The sequence below is a fragment of the Acipenser ruthenus genome, chromosome 3 (genome assembly GCF_902713425.1).
Source record: "Acipenser ruthenus chromosome 3, fAciRut3.2 maternal haplotype, whole genome shotgun sequence".
In the NCBI taxonomy this organism is placed as follows: Eukaryota; Metazoa; Chordata; class Actinopteri; order Acipenseriformes; family Acipenseridae; genus Acipenser; species Acipenser ruthenus.
Genome location: NC_081191.1, coordinates 79435453 through 79458123, shown reverse-complemented (window position 1 = coordinate 79458123; position 22671 = coordinate 79435453). Strand labels below are relative to the sequence as shown.

Here is a 22671-nt window from a genome sequence, read left to right as displayed (position 1 = left end):
AGTGCAATTCATTTTTATTTTCATTGTGAAATTTCTCAATCTTGATACCATTTACGATGTCTATGATTTCAGTACTATAAAAATATTTTCGATTTCAACACTGGGAACTTCTTGTCATAGGGTGGCTGTAGCATAACCCCTCTTGTCCTCTGAAGAGTTCACGACCACACAAGCGCCAATCTGAATGAAATTAATGTTTATTTTTTATTTTATTATGATATGTAACTAAGATATAATAATCTTCATGCATGCCCCAGCTAAAGAAACTGCCACTAATATTACTTGTAATTTTCTTTCAATACAATTTCATATCACTAGCTAACAGGTGTGAGAAGAAAGAAGGTGTTTGATGTAAAATATAGGTATGTATTATGGATTCCCATCCAGGTATTTCCCACTACTGAATTATTTTTCATCTGTTTACTGTAGACTACCGTATTTGATAAGTTACTCGCAACCACTTAAGATATAAATGATATGAGACACTTATGTTTAATACAGGCTGTGCCGTAATTCCACTATATATTTACTTTATTTATGCTATCTTGTATGTCACTATAACTCTGCACTACACTGACAAAAGTACCAACCTACACTGGGATGTCAGTCAGCTCTGTCAGGATGATGAACATGTTCTGGCAAATAAACACAGCTCTGTTTGAGGGTTAGGAATAGAAATATCCACAACTGAGAGGCACGTACGTCCAGGCATTTAACACAGAATACTAACTGTGGTTTTCTGATAACAAAATTTAGACATGTAATTGAATTGGTATGGCAAGCAATGTATTGAATGATTAATTAATACATCTTTAAACACAAATAAATATATTAATTATTGAAAGAATTATTACCACTGCATCATCTAGATCAGGGCTTCAAAACCCTGGTCCTGGGGACCCCATGTGTCTTCTGGTTTTCATTCAAACTGAGCTCTCAATTACTTAACTAGACCCTTAATGAACTATTAATTTGCTTAATTCGACATTTTTAATTGTTCTCAGCTCTTAAAGTTGCAGAGCTGAAGTTACTTATAAAATGTTGTAGCTAACTTGAAATCTGCAATTGTTTAAGAGCTGAAAGCACTAGGTATTCATTTTTATGCTTCAAAAAATCTGTCAGGACATCTCTGTTAAACTAGTGGGGAAAATAACAAAAACACAACATTAAATTAGGCGACTGCAAAAATGAAATGTGAGTTAAAAGTAGGATCGATGATGAACAAATTACGTAATTTGTCAGCTCTGCTTGAAATAAAATTAAGAGGACCAGAATTAGGCTCAGGCAAGATAGGAAGGTAAAAACAAAGATTGTTTTGTAATTAACAGCCTTTTCTGAGTTTAATTATGAAACAGAATCAGCTCAATTTGTTTAAAAGGACGTCACCGGATTAAAAATAAAACCTGAAAACTTCAAGCCCTACTTGTGTGTGTGTGTGTGTGTGTGTGTGTTCGGATTTACTTTTTTCACAATACTTGTTATATTTCTTTTTAGCAATATGGACCTCTGTTAATATGGGGCATAACACATTATTTTAAAATAAAATACAGTGCATGGTGGTATACTATCATATTAATTTCCACGGTTCGTTGCGCTGCTAGGAACTGTAACCGAACTATTCTAATAGTGTGTGGACGCATTAAGCCTGACTAAACATGAAACGGTACTTCAGTGTGGACGCTTTGAGCTGGATTAATTAGAGTGGTTTCGAGTACGGTTCTCGAGATCGGTTATGTAGTGTGGACAGGGCTTAAGAAAAGACAGAATGATATTCCGAGGGGCACGAAAGAAAGTGTCTCATATACAATGAGGGCTCATCCGCCACCGTTATTTTAGTAATGCCTACAGAATTTATTACTTGTAATATGGCATTCTAGTATTTAACAATACTGGTTCAAGCAGTATTGTTAAATTCGAGTTAGAAAGAAAACGGTAAAAAAAAAAAAAGGACTGAGGAACAGATGTCGCAGTTAGTTGTAGCTAGAGCAAATACAGTTTATTTTTTCGACCATATATACCACACAGATATGCTTTAAAATCATACATAGAGTAAGAAATACAGACAAACATAAGAAATAGGAGAGAGTTTCTTATGAGTTGTAACTGCATAAGAGAGTTGTAACTGCATAAGACTTTAAGAAGATATAGTTAAAGATATAGTCGTAGTTAAACTGAAGACTGTTTGTATGAAGCTGTATTGTTGCTGAACATATAGCTGTACAACAATGGAAGGATTATCCACCCGTTTGACTGCCATGGATGTAAGTAAATAAAACATATTGTTTCTGAAGTTTTAAAAGTCTATACGCCTGGAATTATTCTATATGAAATAAGAAGTTGAACTAATATGCGAAGCACAGTAACTGGATGATGCATCGTAATGTATAAGCAACCTACTACAAACTTTGTTTAGGAAAAAGCCAAATTCCATATTTTATTCATTTGTCCTGGTGATGTATTTCCAGCTTGTAACACATTTTCATGTGTTATAAGTACTGCTTGTACCAAAATCTCCAATTCCATATTTGTAAATTTCAGTTTTCGCTTCCGAGCATCCTCATCACCACGGCTAGCACCAGGCTGAGGTCTTTGTGTGCCATTCATTTTCTTTTGGAATGTGTAGCCTACACATGCAGGGTTGACCCAAACCCGCTATTTATTGTGATTGGTGTTTAATTCTCCATCGCTAATTGCTGTGAGGTGTATTTAAATTGGTTGATTGCGGAATCGCCTCCTTTATCTAATTAGTCAATTAGGTTGTTAATAAAAAATAGGTTGTTATTTTGCACAGTACTTGGCTTTTTGTGGTTGGTTTTTCCCCTTTATAAATTTGGGCCTGAGTATGTGTGTGTGTGTGTGTGTGTGTGTGTGTATATATATATATATATATATATATATATATATATATATATATTGTAACATAGCGGGGTATGAGAAACAGCAGGGAGGGGGTTAAAACCTCCCTGCTAGAGAGAAATGCACTGTTTTGATTTGTGTTCTGTTTTGATTTGTGTTGGTTTAATTGTTTTATTATTACTTATCATCCGCACCTGGGCGTTATTGGAAATTAGGCCCAGGTGCGGAGTTTAAAAAGAGAGCAAGCAGTCTGCTCGAGGCTGCTAAAGAGAAGGAGGCAGAAAGGAGTGCTCTGCTTCCTAGCAGTCCCGAGAGAGAAGGTACGGTGCAAACCTGTATGGTTAAGTGTGTGGAACAGGGAAACGGTTTAGCTGTCCTGTGATAGTTAGGTTCCTGCGTGTGTAGTTAGTGCTCAGAAAGAGCTAGGTGTTTATTTTGTGTGTTTTGTTTTTACGTTTGTGTTTATTAAAAATTAGCGCGTGAGCGCTGGAAAAAATCAATTTCGTGTGTCTGGGTCGCATTCTTAAAGGGGCAACGAACCCGAGCGGGTGAGTCGTTTTACAATATATATATATATATATATATATATATATATATATATATATATATATATATATATATATTCTGTTGTATCATTAAATTGGTATTAGTTATTAAATTAATACATCAAGTTAGGACAGGGGTATTATTTGTGCTGATCTGTTTCATTTTCTAAAGGATATATTAAAAGGAGCTGCCTGACTCTCTCATATATGGCAGTAATATGAGACTACATTAGAAAGAGAATCCCATAAAGCCCACAATTCTTTGCAGATCAAAGCTGCCTTCATCTCTTCTGGGACATTACAGCACCTTTCCACACACCGCTAACAGTAAACACAGTTTTCATTTTAACTCGCTTTCCTCACGCCCACCCCCACATAAAATGTGAACCAGGACTATTTCTTGAAGCAGCGTGGCCTTATTAGAGGTGGAGGGCAAGGAGCACTGAATTACAGTCTCTGACTCAGCCAGCTGTGAAATTAAGCACACACAGGGCCTTGAAAGACGCATAATGTAGCATGGGATGCCAAGTCTTGCTTACAGAGAATTATGTCTACAACTCACAGTATTGTATGCCTCATACAAAGCATACATTCAGATAATCTTATGTACAGTATGTAATGGATGATACATGTAATGTATGTAATGGATGATACATCTTTTTCTGTTGTTGCAAACACAGGGCTCCAGACCCCTAACCTTGTGCTGCAAAGATAAAAATTATATTTAAAGGGAATAAGAAAGCTGAGAAGTAGAAAAAAGTGTATCCTATAATATATGAAAACGCATGCTTTACTTGGCTACTTAATAACAGGGCTCAACTGTATGATTCTCAACATATTATCAACTGAAACTACATGTTTCTCAAGTGATACTATTGTCTTTATGTAATATTTTCACAGAGATCCCTTAACATGCATCCCATTTAAAAAAACACTTTTGTTGGCTTGTGTCAATTTGCTGACATTACCAGCTTCCCAATATGAAAGACATCTTCGGTCGCACATGAAAATGAATGGTAGCTTTAGATTTTGCCTGATGAGATTTCATAGCACAAAAAATATGAGGCTTGCATCTGAAATGCTTTAGAAGTAGCCTATATCAGTGGCATGCTTGCAAAAACTAAAAAGCTCCCCTCATGCGTGATCCAATTTGCCAACTAGTACATGATAATGTGTTGGCGATAAAACCATGGATGTTTTAACAGCTGTACACAAAAACAATGTGTACTTTAAACAGGAAATATTTGATCTTACTGGCCCAATTAAATATAAAACAGAGCTTTTAATGATAAAACCAATGTAAACAAATACCCTTGTATTAACTGCTTTAATTATGTAATTCATTAAAAAAAAAAAAATATATATATATATATATATATATATATATATATATATATATATATATATATATTTAAAAGGACTTTTTATGCATTTGTTTTAATGGCAGTTTTACATATAATGAACAGAACAGAAGGTCTAAAAGTGGTCACAGCATGAAAAAGGAAGCCACTTTAAGAAGTGCAAAAGACAGAAGGAGAGTTCCCCCTGGGAAAATGCCTTCCTGTGCTGCAGTTAAAAATGCCTGACTGTAACATAACATCCTACAAAATTTAAGACATGTTTAGATTGTAAAGAAATACGCTGTCAAAAGAAAAGCCAACTATTTAAGCTTTTCATAAGAAATAGATGCATTGGCTTTGGGGTGGAATACCACAGCTGCTTTAATTCAGTGTTGCAGTTCATATGTGTCATTAGTTGCTACAAGGTGACACAATTGAGCACACACATGGAAGCAAGAATAGGAATTGGTTCAAGAAAGCATGCCCGATTGCTTTTAGCGAACAAATGCTGTCCGCTGTAATGCACATCTTCATTGAAGATGTGATACTGACATGCCCTGAAGTCCAAAATCACAGCTTTCAATGAACATGCATAGCCAATGGAATGAAATGTCAAGGGTCTGTATTGCAATTCAACTTTCTTTTTTTTTTAACACAGTTGGGGAAAAAACAAATAAAAAAGTCACAGGCTAACCCTATGCCAAATGAGGGGACATAACAGTGTAGAGTTACTTCATCTTCTTCCCAAGCCAATGCACTAGTATTTAACCTTTAAGGCCTATACTGGGTTTGAATCATTTGTGCTCAATTGCCAGTCACTAATTAATAGTAGCATAAGCAAAGATAACATTAACAGGTTTGGTGCCTCAAAAATATAAACATCAATGCCAAGTTGTGTATGAGATATTCAAAATAAATGTAACACTAAAGCCTTAAGTAATATATTACTGACATCTCTCAAAAGCCTAACCTTTTTCATTATTGAATTGACTGGTGGTAGGTGGGGATTGTATTTTAGTATTTTAAAGCTGTCATAGGTTTGTCATAGAAATAATTAAAAAAAAAAAAATGTAGTTGTGTAAGGTTTTTTGATTGGCTACCAGAAATGATGCATTTTTTGATGATTTATTTAAGCCATATTATGGACTACAGGCCAAAAATTGTCTGGCCATATAATATTCAGCACTGAACAGAACAAAGAACTGCCAAACTCCCTCAAAAAACATTCTTGACTCAACATTTTTGAGTCACATTTGGAAGCATGCTTTCTGCACTACACTGCAAGAAAGACATCTCAACGTTTATAAAAGACCCACAATAGTGTTACTGGGATTGTCATATAGAGTTTCTTCTGAAACACTAAAATGAAATGTACCATGAACAGCACACGAAGGAGAAAACATTTCTGAGAAACTTAATCCATCTTCAGTAACTGGAGACCGTCTACAGGCAGACTTCATTTTGATGCCACAACTAAAACTCTTCAGCCTAGAGGAGAGGATTTTACCACTTTAGTTACACACTCGACATGCCAATAAAATGGTCAGATTTGTTTTGTAATAGCTGTCCCTGAAGACTTGTTATTATTCTGTCTATGACTGACATATACTGGCGCAACAGGCCTTCAGTTTCCAGTGACATCAATCCAACACCTTTTGCTAGAGAAAATAAATAAAATAAATAAAATCTTGTATATACTGCACCAGTACATTACTAAAGACCTTGAAAAAAAAAAAAAAATTGCAGCTCTGTTTCCCGAGGCAAAAAAACCCTTAACTACTTCGAAACACATGCAAAAACATGCAGTCAGAAACCAGACAACAAGGTTACAACAATCGTCTCTCCTGCCAGAAGAAGCCTTGTGATGCCACAGTGACTTAGCTGCATATGGGAAATAAGCTTATTGCTTGGGGACAGCCACGTGATATTATTGTTATAATTAGAATTATGTTGGAAAATAATTAGGGATATTTATCAGGGCCAAAAGCATTCAAATACAGGAATGACAGTAAATATATATTACTGTATACATAGTTTTTGTTACATTCAAAACAACAATAAAAGATGATACATGATAAAAGATGATACATGCTTGCTAAACACTATTCTTAATTAACAGAGCTACCTATTACTTTTTTCATTGTTTCTAAATAAAACGGTGGATGACAGAAACAGATCATGCTCCTTCAAGTATGGAGTGAGACTAAGTGGACCATCAGAGGTCAGGCTACTAATGGAAGACCTTCTGTCCCCCCTCAACTTGAAATACATTCCTGCTGCTTGGCTTATTATAAATCAATACCGCTGTTTCACTGCATACAATTTCCCTGTGATGTCCGGAGGACATCCTATTTCAAAGTCCAATTGCACTTGGCTGGTGTTCTTTAAAGACATTCAAAGCGTTATACATTTACTCACCGTTTTTCAAGGGATAACTTCTGGAAAGAAACAATGGTCCCTTAGGGTTACTTACATTACACTTCCCATTGTAGGGGAGCAGTGTGGAGTAGTGGTTAGGGCTCTGGACTCTTGACCGGAGGGTTGTGGGTTCCCTGGTAGGGGACACTGCTGTTGTACCCTTGAGCAAGGTACTTTACCTAGATTGCTCCAGTAAAAACCCAACTGTATAAATGGGTAATTGTGTAAAAAAATAATCATGTAATTGTATGTAAAAATAATGTGATATCTTGTAACAATTGTAAGTCGCCCTGGATAAGGGCGTCAGCTAAGAAATAAATAATAATAATTACAACATGAACATTGTTTCTTCTTTTTCATCTCAGGAGCAACACAAACCAAACAAAAAAACAGACAAGAAATGTGTAGGTGTCTATTTTAATTTCTTTGGTGGTTGGAGGTTTATTTTTAGACAGTTTACTTAGATACAGGACAAAATAATCTTCAGCCAGATTTATAATACTGTAAAGTCATAAATATTTGCAATCAAATTATTTGGCAAATCACACCATTTGCTCCAGAAATGTTGCTGACCTGTTGCATATATACAAAGTATGTATAGTTAGTGGAATTTGATTTTGTGCCAAAAATGTTTTTTTTAGCCTTGCAAATATTTATGGCTTTACACAGTATACTATACATACTGATTCTGGCAGAGAACAGAACATTCTCTGGAGTTTGGGAAAAATGTAAATGAAATTATTCCTGGATTAGTCACTGTCAAGTCCAGAAAACAAAAAAACACTGCTACATATTATATATATAGGGGAAAATTAAATTGGCAATGAAATGAAGATCAAATCACAATGCTCAATGTTACCCTACCTCATTTGTACTTGGTACAAATGAGAAATGTGTACATTGAATAGCCAATATAGATAGGTGAAGGCATTAGGATTAGGGTTGTATCATTTGATATAAAACAGCTGCTGTACTCTAGGGAGTCTAAGGCTTGATAAACATTATAATACCCGTTTTAGGAGCTAGTGTGGTGAGTGTGAGGTAAAAATGTAAAAATGGAAACACCTACAGTATAGTACAGGTTTTAGGGCACAAGGTGGAATGTTATCATTCCTGATTGCCTGACAAAAAATCACACCCGTCCACTTGGTCCTACCTTAATTTAGGCAGGGCCTGCTGTGTTGCAGCATGCACACTAAAGAAATCACTGTTTGTGTTAGCAGCTGGAGAAAGCAACACGTTTGCCGTAATCCACATTAAGTATATTACCGTCCCTTAAAAGCAGACTGCTTCAAACACGTCTACCACAGCTATCTGTGAAAGGCCTCGGATTACAATGGGAAGTAGGCTAACAGGATTTGCCTCAAACTAATTTAATTTAGTAATTTAATTAACATAGCATCTTGTGACACAGCATAGGGGCTGACAATTGCTATTGACTGTCGCTGTGTGATGACTTTCTGAAATAACACATCTGATAGACAGTAAACGTTTTTGTGGTGTTTAAACCATTTTAATGTTCTTGGTATTTACACAGCATTAATGTTTCATAGTTTTCAGATTAAATATTTTAATGTTATTATTCCAGTGCAGAAAGGAATATATCTAAACCATAAAAGTGTAGACCTGTACACTTAACATCCTTTCTCTTTGAAATAGTCCCAAGGATTAATACAAAGTTGACAAGACCTTCGTTAAAAGTGTCATCCGAAAAACTGCAATGTCTCCTCCATCAGCAAGTAGGTACTGAGCTTAAGCCTTAACAGCTACCAAAATCTCATATGATCAAACCCCTTGCAGATATCTTTGCAAGCAAATGGAATACAAGGACAATTACCCAGCTTATCAAGTTAACAGATATGACGTTTCTCATGAAGAACTTGTTCTTTAAATAAATGCTTAAATGCAGATTCTCATCTCAGGCAATTCAACTGATTGACAATGTATTGTTCATTTAAAGGGAAAGTCTCTTACGGTAAGCATCCTATCAAAATTGGTACACTGTATTGCAGAACACCTTTTTTATTTTATTTCTACTTTCTCCCTAACCTGTAAATGTTTGTTCCTGGAAAACTGGCGAACACAAGTCTTCCAAATACTAATACAACTATTAATCATCTTGTGCATATTAGGTCACCAACTCAGTGCTCTTACCAATAATCAAGTATCAAAGCAGAAACAAATCTATTAGTAATCGATTGTCAAAATGTCTTGAGAACCATAATACGACCAAACACAACTATAAAAGCACACAGCTGTATTATAGATGCATTATATACATTCTATTATTACAAGAGACCATGGCAACAGACCCTTAAACTGGAAAAAATTAATCCTGATACTATATCACGATCATACATATGAACGTGACTAATAATTTTTTTTTATATTAGACTCCTTCCTATATCATCATCTTCAGACTGTGCAGTACCACTTAATATAAGCAGATGCTGTATTTATCATGAGAAAAGCACTGCAAACCCGGAGATGAACAGGTTACATTCAAAACAAAGAGATATGGACAATATGAAGAAAATAAAACAAGGTTTGCATCAATAACAGAAGAATTAAAACAAACGTTTTTAAAAGAGCAAGAAAATGAAAATACAAGAAAAAAAACACTTACTGACATAATCCTCACAGTCATATTTGCAGTGGGAGAAACAAGAGAATTTCAACAGATACCTGAAAAAGACCTGGACAACCACCTTTCAAATGTAATCTTGTCTGTAAAAAAACAGTTTAAGAAAGAAGGTAAAGGCAACCAGGTTTAAAACATAGAACATATAAATCATACGGATCCGAATATATATATATATATATATATATATATTACCACACACAAATGTGTCTCTCGTTGGTTTTGAGCTAGTAATGCACTTGAGACATATTATGTGGTAATATATTCTGATCCATATATTATACTATTTATATTTCTAGGTTTACTTTTTACTTTTTTTTTGGCAATAACTTTGAGAAATTTCAATCAGAATAAAATGTATTTTTAATTTATTATAACAGATAAAATGCATACTTTCTAACAGACATTAAACGGAAAACTGAGAGAAGGGTGAGACACCACTCTGACTCAATTTGTTGCAGATTACTGTAAAAAGGTGCGTCTTCCCTGGCTAATGATACATGGCGTAAGGTGTAAACTACTTGAGAAGTTCAGCACAATAAAATCTGCAAAGTCAGACACCTCATTTAATTCCCCTAATTAACGACCACTAATAAAATGCACAACCTTTTAACAGCATGTTATTTTACAATGATTTGTGGATGGGTAAAACAAAAACAAAAGAAAAAAAAAACACACACACATACACAATAAATCAAAATAAAGTCAACACTCACCTATCTGTAAAATGTTGACTTCAGTGACGGTTAAAATGAGTGTGACGCATATCTGATTATTTCATCTGATTTGGCCTGTATGTAGGTGAGTAGTTGTAACCGGCCTCTTACCACCCAAAAACACACATTTTGTACGGAAAGAAAAAAAATATGACTTGGGTTTGAGGAACTGTACAGGAAGAAGTATATTATAGCGTGTATTTTATTTTTCTTCTTATATCTGACATATCACAAGAGATGGATCATGCTGATGGTAGATCGTTCACGGAAGATTTGATTCTGCAGAGATATTTCCAGCAAGCTAACACCAAAACATAAACCTGTGTCAGCTGTAAACATATTGCTCTTTTTTCTGTATAAATTGCCAAAGTGCTATTCTTCCATAGTTTATAATTATTGAAGCATTACCAAAGAAATCACCATCACTCTTTACATTACAGCTCCCAGAATGTCTGGCATGTTACTTGCTTATGTTAATTTAACAGTAAAGTAGATCTTATCCGTTCAGTTGTGTTTTGAGGAGTTAAGGTCAGTGGGTTTTTTATGCTGACTGTAATGTAGGAAAGCCTGAAATAAACATCACATTTTAGAGACCAGACTACCTAGGATTTCAGGGCAAACTTTATACAGCCACACAGTAATATGACAACATTGCATCTGAAAGCACATGCACACATTTCCCTGATATTAACCATTTACTTTTGAAGAGGCCTCTTAAACTTTCAACAGGTTTCCGAATATGCAAGTTCATGTTTATATTCTATCCTAACAATCATTTCCTTTAGTCGGGAATTCAAAATAGTCCCCAGATCTGTGATGACACCCTGCCCCCCACCTGTCTTTATCAGTTATCATTTTCTGAATTCTAATCTTTTGACTTGAAAGTTGTTTCCTTAAGAAAACAGATGACAGACATCCCGAGTGAGTGATTATGTTGTGGCATCACTTTGTTTTTTCATGAGCCTTACAATGAAGAGGATGGCCGTTAGTGTAAATGACAGCGAGGAGGGCCCCGCAAAAGATTTCAGCCCTGTTCAAAGACAAGCTAATGGAACCTTACTGCAGAGCAGCCAACTTGACAAATGGGTGCTGTGCAACCCTGTGCCTCCCGCTGAAACCTGAGCCCCTGATTAGCACTGGAACTTCTGGAAAACTAAGAGGGACCTGGAATTCCACAGAGTTAAAAAAAAGAAAAAGAAAAAAAAAAGTAGTGATGTAAAATGATTTGATAATGTTCCTCATATACAATGAAATCTGAGCAGATATGAGAAAATGACTCCAGAAGGAACTGCATCAATTAACTAACCTTAAAATTGGTGCAGAGGGTTATTCAGGGGCAGCAGTGTGGAGTAGTGGTTAGGGCTCTGGACTCTTGACCAGAGGGTCGTGGGTTCAGTCCCCAGTGGGGGACACTGCTGCTGTACCCTTGAGCAAGGTACTTTACCTAGATTGCTCCAGTAAAAACCCAACTGTATGAATGGGTAATTGTGTGTAAAAAATAATGTGATGTCTTGTAACAATTGTAAGTCGCCCTGGATAAGGGCGTCTGCTAAAAAATAAATAATAATAATAATAATAATAATAATAATAATAATAATAATCTAAGAAAATGCAAATGAAAACACTTCTAAAACACTGTTTTCTGTATCCCTCTGCTACATTGCTGGTGTTTCCTGGCTAACACTTTGTTACACAGCAGCATTGTGCTGTATGGTAATCATTTATTTATTTATTTCAACTTTTCCCAATTGCTTTTTGCATTTAATTTTGGCCTTTTACATTTCTGCTTTGACATTTACATTCTCCCCTCTTTTCTTTTTCTGCATTGTTTTTTACATTTTGTTGCTGCAAAGACACATGTGCCAATCAAAGCGAGTGGGCGGTATCATTTGCACCATTGGCTGACCACTGAGATTAATTACACCCACCCCCTCAATCTAACCGATTCACAATTTGTTAATGGTGTTCCCTGTGATCGAAATATTTCTTTGAGACCAAGTCTTAACTAACAAGCTCTTCATTTAGGGGTTTTCAACCAAAACGAGTACCCCTGGGGGTATTTCTAAGGGTCATAGGGGGTACGCAGGATGACGAAATTATATATTATCGCTAAATTACTGTGCACAAATATTTCATTTTTGTTTAGCAGCTCAAAGGTTACATTCAGTTTCAAAATTATCACCCACCTGTACGCATGCGTGACTTCCACTCTGATATTAGGGCGGGTGAAGCAGGTGTCTGGCGATTCTCTCTATGGAGACCTCTGCTCATAGCGCTCTGTGCTACTCATGAACTGCAGTTTTCAACTCCTCATACAATTCAGTGGTAATCAGTGAAGCACAACCTTTCTGAATTTTTCAGTAGTATAAATTTAGTAAATCTAAATAATAATCACAATACTCATACTTTGTCGTTTTTTAATTCATTTATTAGGCTCGGCTGAGTTTTAGTAACAGCACAGCGGCTGGTTGAATTTGTTTTTTCCTGTGTTTGGTAGAGTACTGTACATCCAGATTATCTTGCGTATCATCCCTCGAGTCAAAAATGGATACATTTCTTACTTGCAAAATAAAAACAAAGGAAGAAAACACAAGCAAGTCTACAGAAAGTGCAAAGCAACAGCAAGTTATACTGATCATTTTTATGCTGGGTTTATAAAAAGTTTATAATTGTTAGTTATTATAGTTTTTTTCTTGATGTTAATGTTTTTGATGTTGTAAATATTTTAAATGGCACACATAATTATGCTGAGATGGGAAGTAAATGGCAATGTGATTAACAAGTACGTAGTCTTGAGAAACAGTCTGACTCAGATTGGTTAACAAGTATCAAAAGGTCTTGTCTAATAATAGCGTGCAATTCAGCCATTAAGTTAATTTTACTATAACCTACATCAAAAAACAAAAAATGAAATTCTGACAGATTCACATATAGATCAGTAATTTCCTACAAATAAAGATATATTTGGAAAATCAATTAATTAACTATTTTCCTCGTAAATTCCTAATAAAAACTCAAATGCAGCTAACACCTAAGCTATTACTTTTCAACACCATATGCCAGCAGTCAATCTCAATCGAGAGCCACTGCCAATACTTGATGGATTAGCCAATGGTGTAAATGATACCGCCCCCACTAGCTTTGACTGACACAGGTGTCTTTGCAACAACGAAACGTAAAAAAAATAAATAAATAAATAAAAGGGGAGAGGGAAATGTAAATGTCAAAGCAGAAATGTAAAAGGCCAAAATGAAATATAAAAAGCAACTGGGAAAAATAAATAAATGCACAAATAAATATATAGACATGTGTGAGCAGATCTGCAACTCTACAGCAGGGTTAATGACTTTAATAAGAGTCTGGGGTAGCAGCACAAAATTGGTGGTTAAAAAGTATAAATCAATAAATACAGTAAACCTTGCACTGCATCCCATGTAACCATTGGGCTGTTGCTTTAATACGGAACTGCAGGTGCTTAAAATACAGTAATGGTAATGTACGGCTTCAGGTGACTGGAAGAAAACCTTGGGAGTACCAGACTTTGTTTCTTTCTTGTAGCAATACATTCAAATCCCATCTTGTTTGCGTATGTAAATCTCAGGGCTAATACGGCAAGTGCTGAAATGCAGGCGAGACTGACTCTGATAGGATCTGCATTCATTATATGTAGAGCTTCTGGTTTTTGTGTTTTATTTCGTGATGTCCCTTTAAACATATTTTGAGCCAATTCGCTTTCTTAATCAAACACTAATTACCAAAGGAAGTTGTTTCTTTTTACCCTCATATCTTGATTGAGTTAACAATCGACGTGCATTGATCTCACCTGATTCTATTTGAACCTGCATTTCATTCTGGCTCTAATCGCCAAATTCAGTTTATTAATTTCCACTGCGTTAGTTTCTAGTAGTGTGTCACTAATTTAAACAATCTGGTATTCAGTTAAGGCTTAACAACTATTAATTAAGGTTTAAAGGGAGGGAGAGAGATGGAAAATAAAAACCGAAAACTACAAACCCTAATTATATGCTGCTGCAATCCAGAATTCCTTATCATGCCTTCAAGACCAAGATGTTTCATCCCAGCATGAAAAGTAAAACAAAACTAAAACAAATTAAATAACATCAATTAAAAAACTATACTAGAAACCAAGTCACATTCTTATCTTAACAAGGTTTAGCTCAAGTAATGCAAAATAATAGTTATAACCACTGTAAATTCTAAAGAAACTTTTGAAGGAGTATAACATTAGAGACAGTTTTTAAAGCCAAAGCTGTAAACCATACAACATATTGTTATTCAACAAATCTTTGTTCAACAGCAGTACTACCTGGACAATAAAAACTGACAAAAAAAATAATCTCTAGCTAATTGTGCCAGTAACAATTACAAATACTGGTGTTATAGTAGCAGTAAGTACATTTAGTTTTGATAACATTACATTTCATGGTTAATTTAAGACAAGCCAGTATTTAGTTAACATCAGCTTCAGTTACAAGAATGTTCAGCAACATGATGTTGAACAGTTTTGACTTTACTCTCCTTATATGGATACATAAATGGAGTTGTGTGGAGTCAAGTGGCAGTGATCTGACCAAAAGGATGAGTGTGATTCCTCTGATCTATAGTAATAAAGCAACATTTTGAGTTTTAGGTTTGTCCTTATAACTTTTATGCAACCTGCAGAATTTTTTTTTTTTTTTTTAAATCACAACAGAAAATAATTATAATATTAATAGGCAGCTTTCACAGACCCTGATTATTTCTGTAAGGTACTCTCCACGATTAGTGGTTATCCAGTTTTTTAAACCAGCCACATGGCTGTTAATTTGTTTCGTTCTGTACACTTACAAAAAAAATATTAATCATACAGAATATCAGTTCTTACTCGCAATTGTGCCTGTTAGAATAAGTGGCTGTGCTTTTTGGACAACAATACAGTTTTCCAAAATGTCCTCATATGATTTCCCAAAGAATACTTTTATGTGAACTTTGCATTATCTCCAGTACCCGATGAAATGAGAAGTTAAATCTCATTGGGTGAGCTAGGTGTGAATATTTAAATAAAAAAAAAAAAAAACATTTGACAAATAAAACCAAAAAAACCCCCAAAACACCACCTACATGCATGAGCTCCTGTAGCACCCGAAATTACGTAATTACGAAAGGTGTTTATTCTTTAACTTAACGAACAACACTTTGTAAAGGTGCTGTTAAACAAAATTAAGTTGTTGTGTAAACACAATGACAAGTTTTCAACAGCTGCCGATTAGGTGACACCAAGGCCCCCATCCGTGGTATCCTGCTGCATTAACGTCTTTAAAAATGTGGAGACTTCAAACAGCCCTTGTTCTGTAGGTGGCCGACCAGATCACTGCAAGGGCCATATGAAGGCTCACTGAGCAGTCACTCAGTCATGAATCACACTTGTCAATGGCTGACCATTTTCTTAACAGGTGACTCGACCGTCAACACAATCAATTTTTCCACCCTTGTTATAATGAAAGGCCTTTTTCAGACAGAAACTAAAGGCCCTTTCACACTGGGTATGCTTGTAAATGTACTGAGTACAGAACACTTACCAAATGTGCTCAGCTCTTTCCAGGGGAAACATACTCAGATCTCTTTCACACTGGATGTGTACAGAGTAAACTTGGAAATCAGTGCACTGTATTATTTATATTCTAATGGATCCCAGAGAACATTACATCCAGGCAGTAGTTAAAAAATGAAGAGCAACAGACAAACCGACTTAATGTACAGCTGATCAAAGGTCCAATTAAAACTTCACAATTTATCATGAAGTATCTTTACATAATATCAAAATAACACTGCTCCAGACTTGCTGTTCATTGCATGACTATATATCCCCACCTCAAGTATTCACAAAGTGGTGCTTCATATTTCACGTAACAAATACTGTAACATAGATCATGGAAAAGACATAGGAGAGTGTTGGACTGTGGGTATGTTTGTATTTATTTAAGTTAACAATGAAATACATAGTATTGAACTAAAAGCTACAGCATAATGGAGTCTTTACAGTCACAGCAGTCCTTGCTTGGATGTCAGTGTTTGTTTCCACAAGTGTAAAGTAACAAATGTAAAAAAAATATTGCATTGTAAAAATAGTGCCTAGCATTATCATTACTGTCTGGCAGATTATAAACCAGGGATTTACAGGAGGTCTATCATGCAATAGCATCTGGCAGTTGTTGTTAGCTCTGTTGCTGTTAGCTGCTAGCTGTAGACTGCCAGACAACAAAGACGTTATGAAGCTTCAGAAGCCAGATCACAGTGATCCTGATAAGCATTAAATCAGGGATTACAGGTATAAGAGTATAAGAGTTAAGAAAGTTATGGTCTATTCCTGTCTTTTATAAAAAATCAGTTAAGCCTTCAATATGTTTTTAACACCCCTCCCCCCATACAATTGTACACCCCAATAAAAATATTAATGGTAGGGTTAATCATTATTATTCAGTTATGACACATTTCAATAGCCATAGTTTTATATTTTACAGTTACGTAAAATTGTGTAAATGCAAAGCCAGTACGGCGAAGTAGCTACGTTTTACTGAATACATTATTTTGAAGGAGAAAAAAGGCATCTTGTTTTTTTTTACTCAATTTAACCTTCTGTAATCTTGTATACTACTATAGATATTAAATGATAGTCTGAACAAGGATGTCAGTAAAATTAATAGTCGATACTTCAAGATTACCATACACAGCTTATGCTAACAGTATACCTAGACAATACACTCAGTAGGTTTCATTATACTGTAACTGGATAAATGGGTTGGTTTCTAGGTACATGTAAAAATGTATGTGAGACATACAGAAAGTTAAAAGGATAGCTATATAGCTGCCGTGATATATCCCAAGAGTACTATATACTCAATAACTTGAACTAAAGAGGCCCTTAGCAAGCACCATCACAGCTGGACAAGCACTTCTATAGATACTTGTGTACCGGTATGTTACAATGTTAGTGTGACATCCAAACAGACAGATGGATGGATTGTCAGACATACAGCCTTCATATAATTAAGGGTTACATATAGTGAGTAACTTGTACTGACCTCTATTAATATTGTCTTAATAATGTTTTTACATTCACTTTACCAAACATATTTTTTTGAAAGAAAAACAAACAAAAAAAAAAAACACTAATAACAATTCTAAAACAAAATATTTACAAGTCTACATGTCTGAGTCGTTTATTTCTGGTTTGTGAAAAGGCTTGCTTGTGGCATTTGGAGTAAGGAGCTTTGAAAATCTAGTCCCCAGTCTATAAAAACAGAGAACTCCACAGCCCCTACAGTTTTAACATTGACACACCAATCTACTGCCACTTACAGAAGGTTTGGGCAGGGCAGTGTTACTCGACAGCAGAGCTGTGCTTTGCTTCTGCTTCTGGGTTTGCGAATACATTCTAGAGTCTACAGTAGGTTCTGTAAATCAGTGTTCTCCAGTTTTTTGTATAGCACCTTAAAGAAGAAATTCAACAGTTGGTTATGCACCACCGATCATGGTAACAACAAGGAAGTGCCCTATATAGCATTTATTCCCATTTTGATGCACTGACTACACAACGGAAAACCCTATTACTGATCATATAAAAGCTTTATTAGAGTAGGGAGCGTTGAAGATCAGGACAAAAGACTGTCCTATGTTTAGATGTGATGATGTAAGCAACTTGTTTTATGCGTCAATGAAGACACACAATGAAGCAACTCCTGAATAAATGCCTGGATGAAACTGATGTAATCTGCTGGATATTTCATGACAATTAATTTTTCCATTGAGCTTCTCTGGACAGAGAAAGCATACAGTTCTATTATTAACTGATCATTACCTAAAAAAAATTGGAGTAACACATTTTGATTGTTCATATGGTATGTATAGGCTATACATTTTAATTGCCATTTGTTTACATGAAGCCACGTTGAGGGGGCAACTGTGAAATCTTCAAGCCACTGTAAAATATTATAATTAAGAAAGCCTTGAGGATAAATAAAATAATTTCATAAATGCATTAGTATATCATCAATTAATAATCTTCTTTTTCAGACCTATATAATTACAAGTTACAATACATGGAGAATATAAAGAATATGTAGAGGTTTAGACTGATGGGTTAAAGGAGTGCTAACAAAGGTTTTTTTACACTGATTTTCCTCACCTCTTATTAGCATTAGCAACATTACCACTGGTGCCATTTTTAGGTGTGTATTGAGTTTAAAACCATTGGTTATCACGCCTTTTAAAGGAAATCAATAGGCTTCAGTGTTATGGTTGTTTTAAATTTATTTAGTTCTCTAGTTTAGTTAAGTAGAATTTATAGCTACATCTGCAGACCTGGAATGCAGTATTTCTAAATCACCAATATATATATATATATATATATATATATATATATATATATATATATATATATATACACACACACACACACACACAGGCTCTCAAAAGTATTCACCCCCCTTGGACTTTTCCACATTTTATTGTGTTACAACATGGAATCAAAATGGATTTAATTAGGAGTTTTTGCCACTGATCAACACATAAAAGTCCATAATGTCAAAGTGAAAAATAAAATCTACAAATTGTTCTAAATTAACTACAAATACAAAACAGAAAATAATTGATTGCATAAGTATTCACCCCCTTGAGTCAGTATTTGGTAGAGGCACCTTTGGCAGCAATTACAGCCATGAGTATTTGGATAAGTCTCTACCAGCTTTGCACATCTGGACACTGCAATTTTTGCCCATTCTTCTTTGCAAAATTGCTCAAGCTCCATCAAGTTGGATGGGGACCTTTGGTGAACAGCAATTTTCAACTCTTTCCACATATTCTCAATTGGATTGAGGTCCGGGCTTTGACTGGGCCACTCCAGGACATTGACCTTTTTGTTTTTAAGCCACTTCAGTGCGGCTTTGGCTGTAAGTTTGGGGTCATTATCCTGCTGGAAGATGAATCTTCTCCCAAGTCCCAGGTCTCTTGCAGACTTCAGCAGGTTTTCCTCCAGGATTTCTCTGTACTTTGCTGTATCCATTTTGCCCTCTATCTTCACAAGCTTTCCAGGCCCTGATGCAGAGAAGCATCCCCATAGCATGATGCTGCCACCACCATGCTTCACGGTAGGGATGGTGTTCTCAGGATGATGTGTGGTGTTAGGCTTGAGCCAAAAATAGCGCTTAGCGTTGAGGCCAAAAAGCTCTATTTTGGTCTCATCAGACCATAGAATCTTCTTCCACTTGGTCTCAGAGTCTCCCACATGCATTCTGGCAAACTCTAGCTGAGATTTGATGTGAGTTTTTTTCAACAATGGCTTTCTTTTTGCCACTCTCCCACAAAGGCCAGTTTTGTGAAGCACCCGGGCTATTGTTGCCGTATACACAGTGTCTCCCAGCTCAGCCGTGGAAGACTGTAACTCCTTTAGAGTTGCCATAGGCCTCTCGGTGGCCTCCCTGACCAGTGCCCTTCTTGCCCGGATACTCAGTTTTTGAGGACGGCCTGTTCTAGACAGATTCACAGTTGTGCCATATTCTCTCCATTTCTTAATAATGGACTTTACTGTGCTCTGGGGGATATTCAATGCCTTGGACATGTTCTTATATCCTACCCCTGATTGGTGCTTTTGAAGAACCTTATTCCGGATTTGCTTTGAATGTTCCTTCGTCTTTATGATGTAGTTTTTGTTAGGAAATGTACTAACCAACTGTGGGACCTCCCAGAGACAGGTGTATTTAACCTGAAATCATGTGAAACACCTTAATTGCACACAGGTGGACTCCATTCAACTAATTATGTGACTTCTAAAGACAACTGGTTGCACCAGAGCTTATTTAGGTGTGTCATAGCAAAAGGGGTGAATACTTATGCAATCAATTATTTTCTGTTTTACATTTGTAATTAATTTAGAACAATTTGTAGATTTTTCTTTTCACTTTGACATTATGGACTTTTTTTGTGTTGATCAGTGGCAAAAACTCCTAATTAAATCCATTTTGATTCCATGTTATAACACAATAAAATGTGGAAAAGACCAAGGGGGGTGAATACTTTTGAGAGCCACTGTATATATGTGTGTGTGTGTGTGTGTGTGTGTGTGTGTGTGTGTGTGTGTGTGTGTGTGTGTATATAGATAGATAGATAGATAGATAGATAGATAGACAGATAGATAGGTTTGAAATAAGATATAAAAGTGCAGTGTACAAAAAAAGAGAAGTTATTATCTGGGATGTACACAAAAGGTTTAAATGATTAAAAAATGATTTATTTCAGGACATTAAGAATACTTCTTTAACTGTATAGCTGTGTTTCTTTCTATACAGCTGAAGAAGGGCTTTTGTCTGAAACTTCCTGAAATAAATAATTATTTAATCATTTAACACTTTTGTGTACATCGAAAAAGAAAACCTTTTCATTATTTTATATATATATATAAATAAATAAATGGCAGCACAACAAATGAACATTGATAAAAGCCACCTAGCAAATCTTTTTTAACTGTACCTGATCATGGCTAGCTGCAATGGAGCTCCCAATGCCATGGAAAGTCATCTGCACAGGTGAAAGACTTAGGTAGGTCATGCACTCTTTGCCATTTTGAAGATCATTATACTGCACCTGTACAAGAAAAATATTGGCAAGTCTAATAATATACTAATTGTTAACACCACTAACAATCCATTGAAAGTCATGATAAGAACAGTCTCCTGGTATAACAAATATATACAGTGTTTACAAATAAATAAAACACAGAATTTGCATTTAAACCTACATCTCTTACTGTCATTAGCATCATAGCTGGAGGTATGTTGCTCAACAAACTGCTCATTGCTTTTTAACTCTGATAAGGAAAAGTACATACATCACATTTTATTTAAGCTCAGGTTTCCTGTAGATAAATAGATCATCCTGACAATATTAGGACCACCTAATAGAACAAAGCTCTTGTGTAAAACTGAGCAACCCACATTACAGAGGTCAGGACTAGATTATTAATGACAGTGTTAACAATAAAATAGATTTAAAAAACATTTGGCCAGATTTATCTAGATCTTTACACAATTCATTTTTATTAACTTGTTGCATTTTTTTTTTCCGCCTGACAGAATAAACCTAGCTAAATCTTTCACATTGTGCCAGTCTTTTTATAATAAATATTTATGTTTCACAGACACTAATCTTGGATTACATTGCCTATTAGGTAATCCATGATTATCGCAAATTATTGTCTATGAAACCAGATGTATGTTAAAGTTCCAGATAAAAAGTCAGACAAAACATAATTTTTTAAAATAATACATTTCATGATACCAACATGTTGTAGTAAATTAACTACTTGAAAAAATCAGTCATGAATGCCTATCTATATATAATGTAGCTTTAAATTATAAAATAAAGCCAAGTCAAGAATTTTGTTATTTGGGGAATATTACATGTTTTGAGTAGAACTCATTCAAATAAATTTCTATAGTTTCTCCAAATAAACAAACAATGTGGTGTGTATTTTCTGTGACTCAGAAGATATCAGATTTCCATAAAGCCTGAAAAAAAATAATTAAGGATATGTGAATTATGTTCAGATTCAAAGAAGCAGCAGGGAACGCAGACTACCAGACAGATGTAAACGGGACAATAAAGTGAAAGTCAGATCTGTAACATATAATTCTCTCTGGCTTTGGGGAGCCCACCACTGTTCAAGCCATGGATTGCTTTGAATCCTTTTAAACGTGCTGACCCCATTAGCAGGGGCCAGGATACACATACATCACCCAGGGTCATTTTAACAGACCTGGGGTCAAGTATTACACAAGATAGTTCCATAAAATCTATTTTCTTAAAATCAATGTAGATAATCAAGAAAATACTAAAAACAAGAACTTTTTGTGGAATTTATAAAAAAAAAAATATACACCAGCGGGTCATTTTTTCAATGTATTATTCATTGCGATATATTTCTAAGTGACACATTGACTGGTATAAGCAAATTAATATGAAGATGTTTTGTAGAAAAGTTATACAGTAAATTATCAGACTTTGAATGAAAAATGGATGGCTGGAATGACAAAAACAGAATCCTGCATGTCAGGGGGTACACTTAGAATTAAATATTAGAAATCAGTTTCTCCTGGCTCCGA

At 35.3% G+C, this 22671-nt stretch overlaps 1 protein-coding gene across 3 annotated transcripts in view; it reads right to left on the bottom strand.

The window, feature by feature from the left end:
- The window catches only part of LOC117394910 (double-stranded RNA-binding protein Staufen homolog 2), an 88678-nt gene that overhangs the window by 5143 nt on the left and 60864 nt on the right, over nucleotides 1-22671 (bottom strand). For 2 of the 3 annotated variants that reach the window (XM_033993630.3, XM_033993631.3), the window contains exon 13: nucleotides 21041-21154. The exons of the other annotated variant lie outside the window; for it this stretch is intronic. In XM_033993630.3, the coding sequence (XP_033849521.3) occupies nucleotides 21041-21154 (114 nt within the window). The remainder of the gene's footprint in view (nucleotides 1-21040; nucleotides 21155-22671) is intronic. 3 annotated transcript variants of the gene reach the window in all.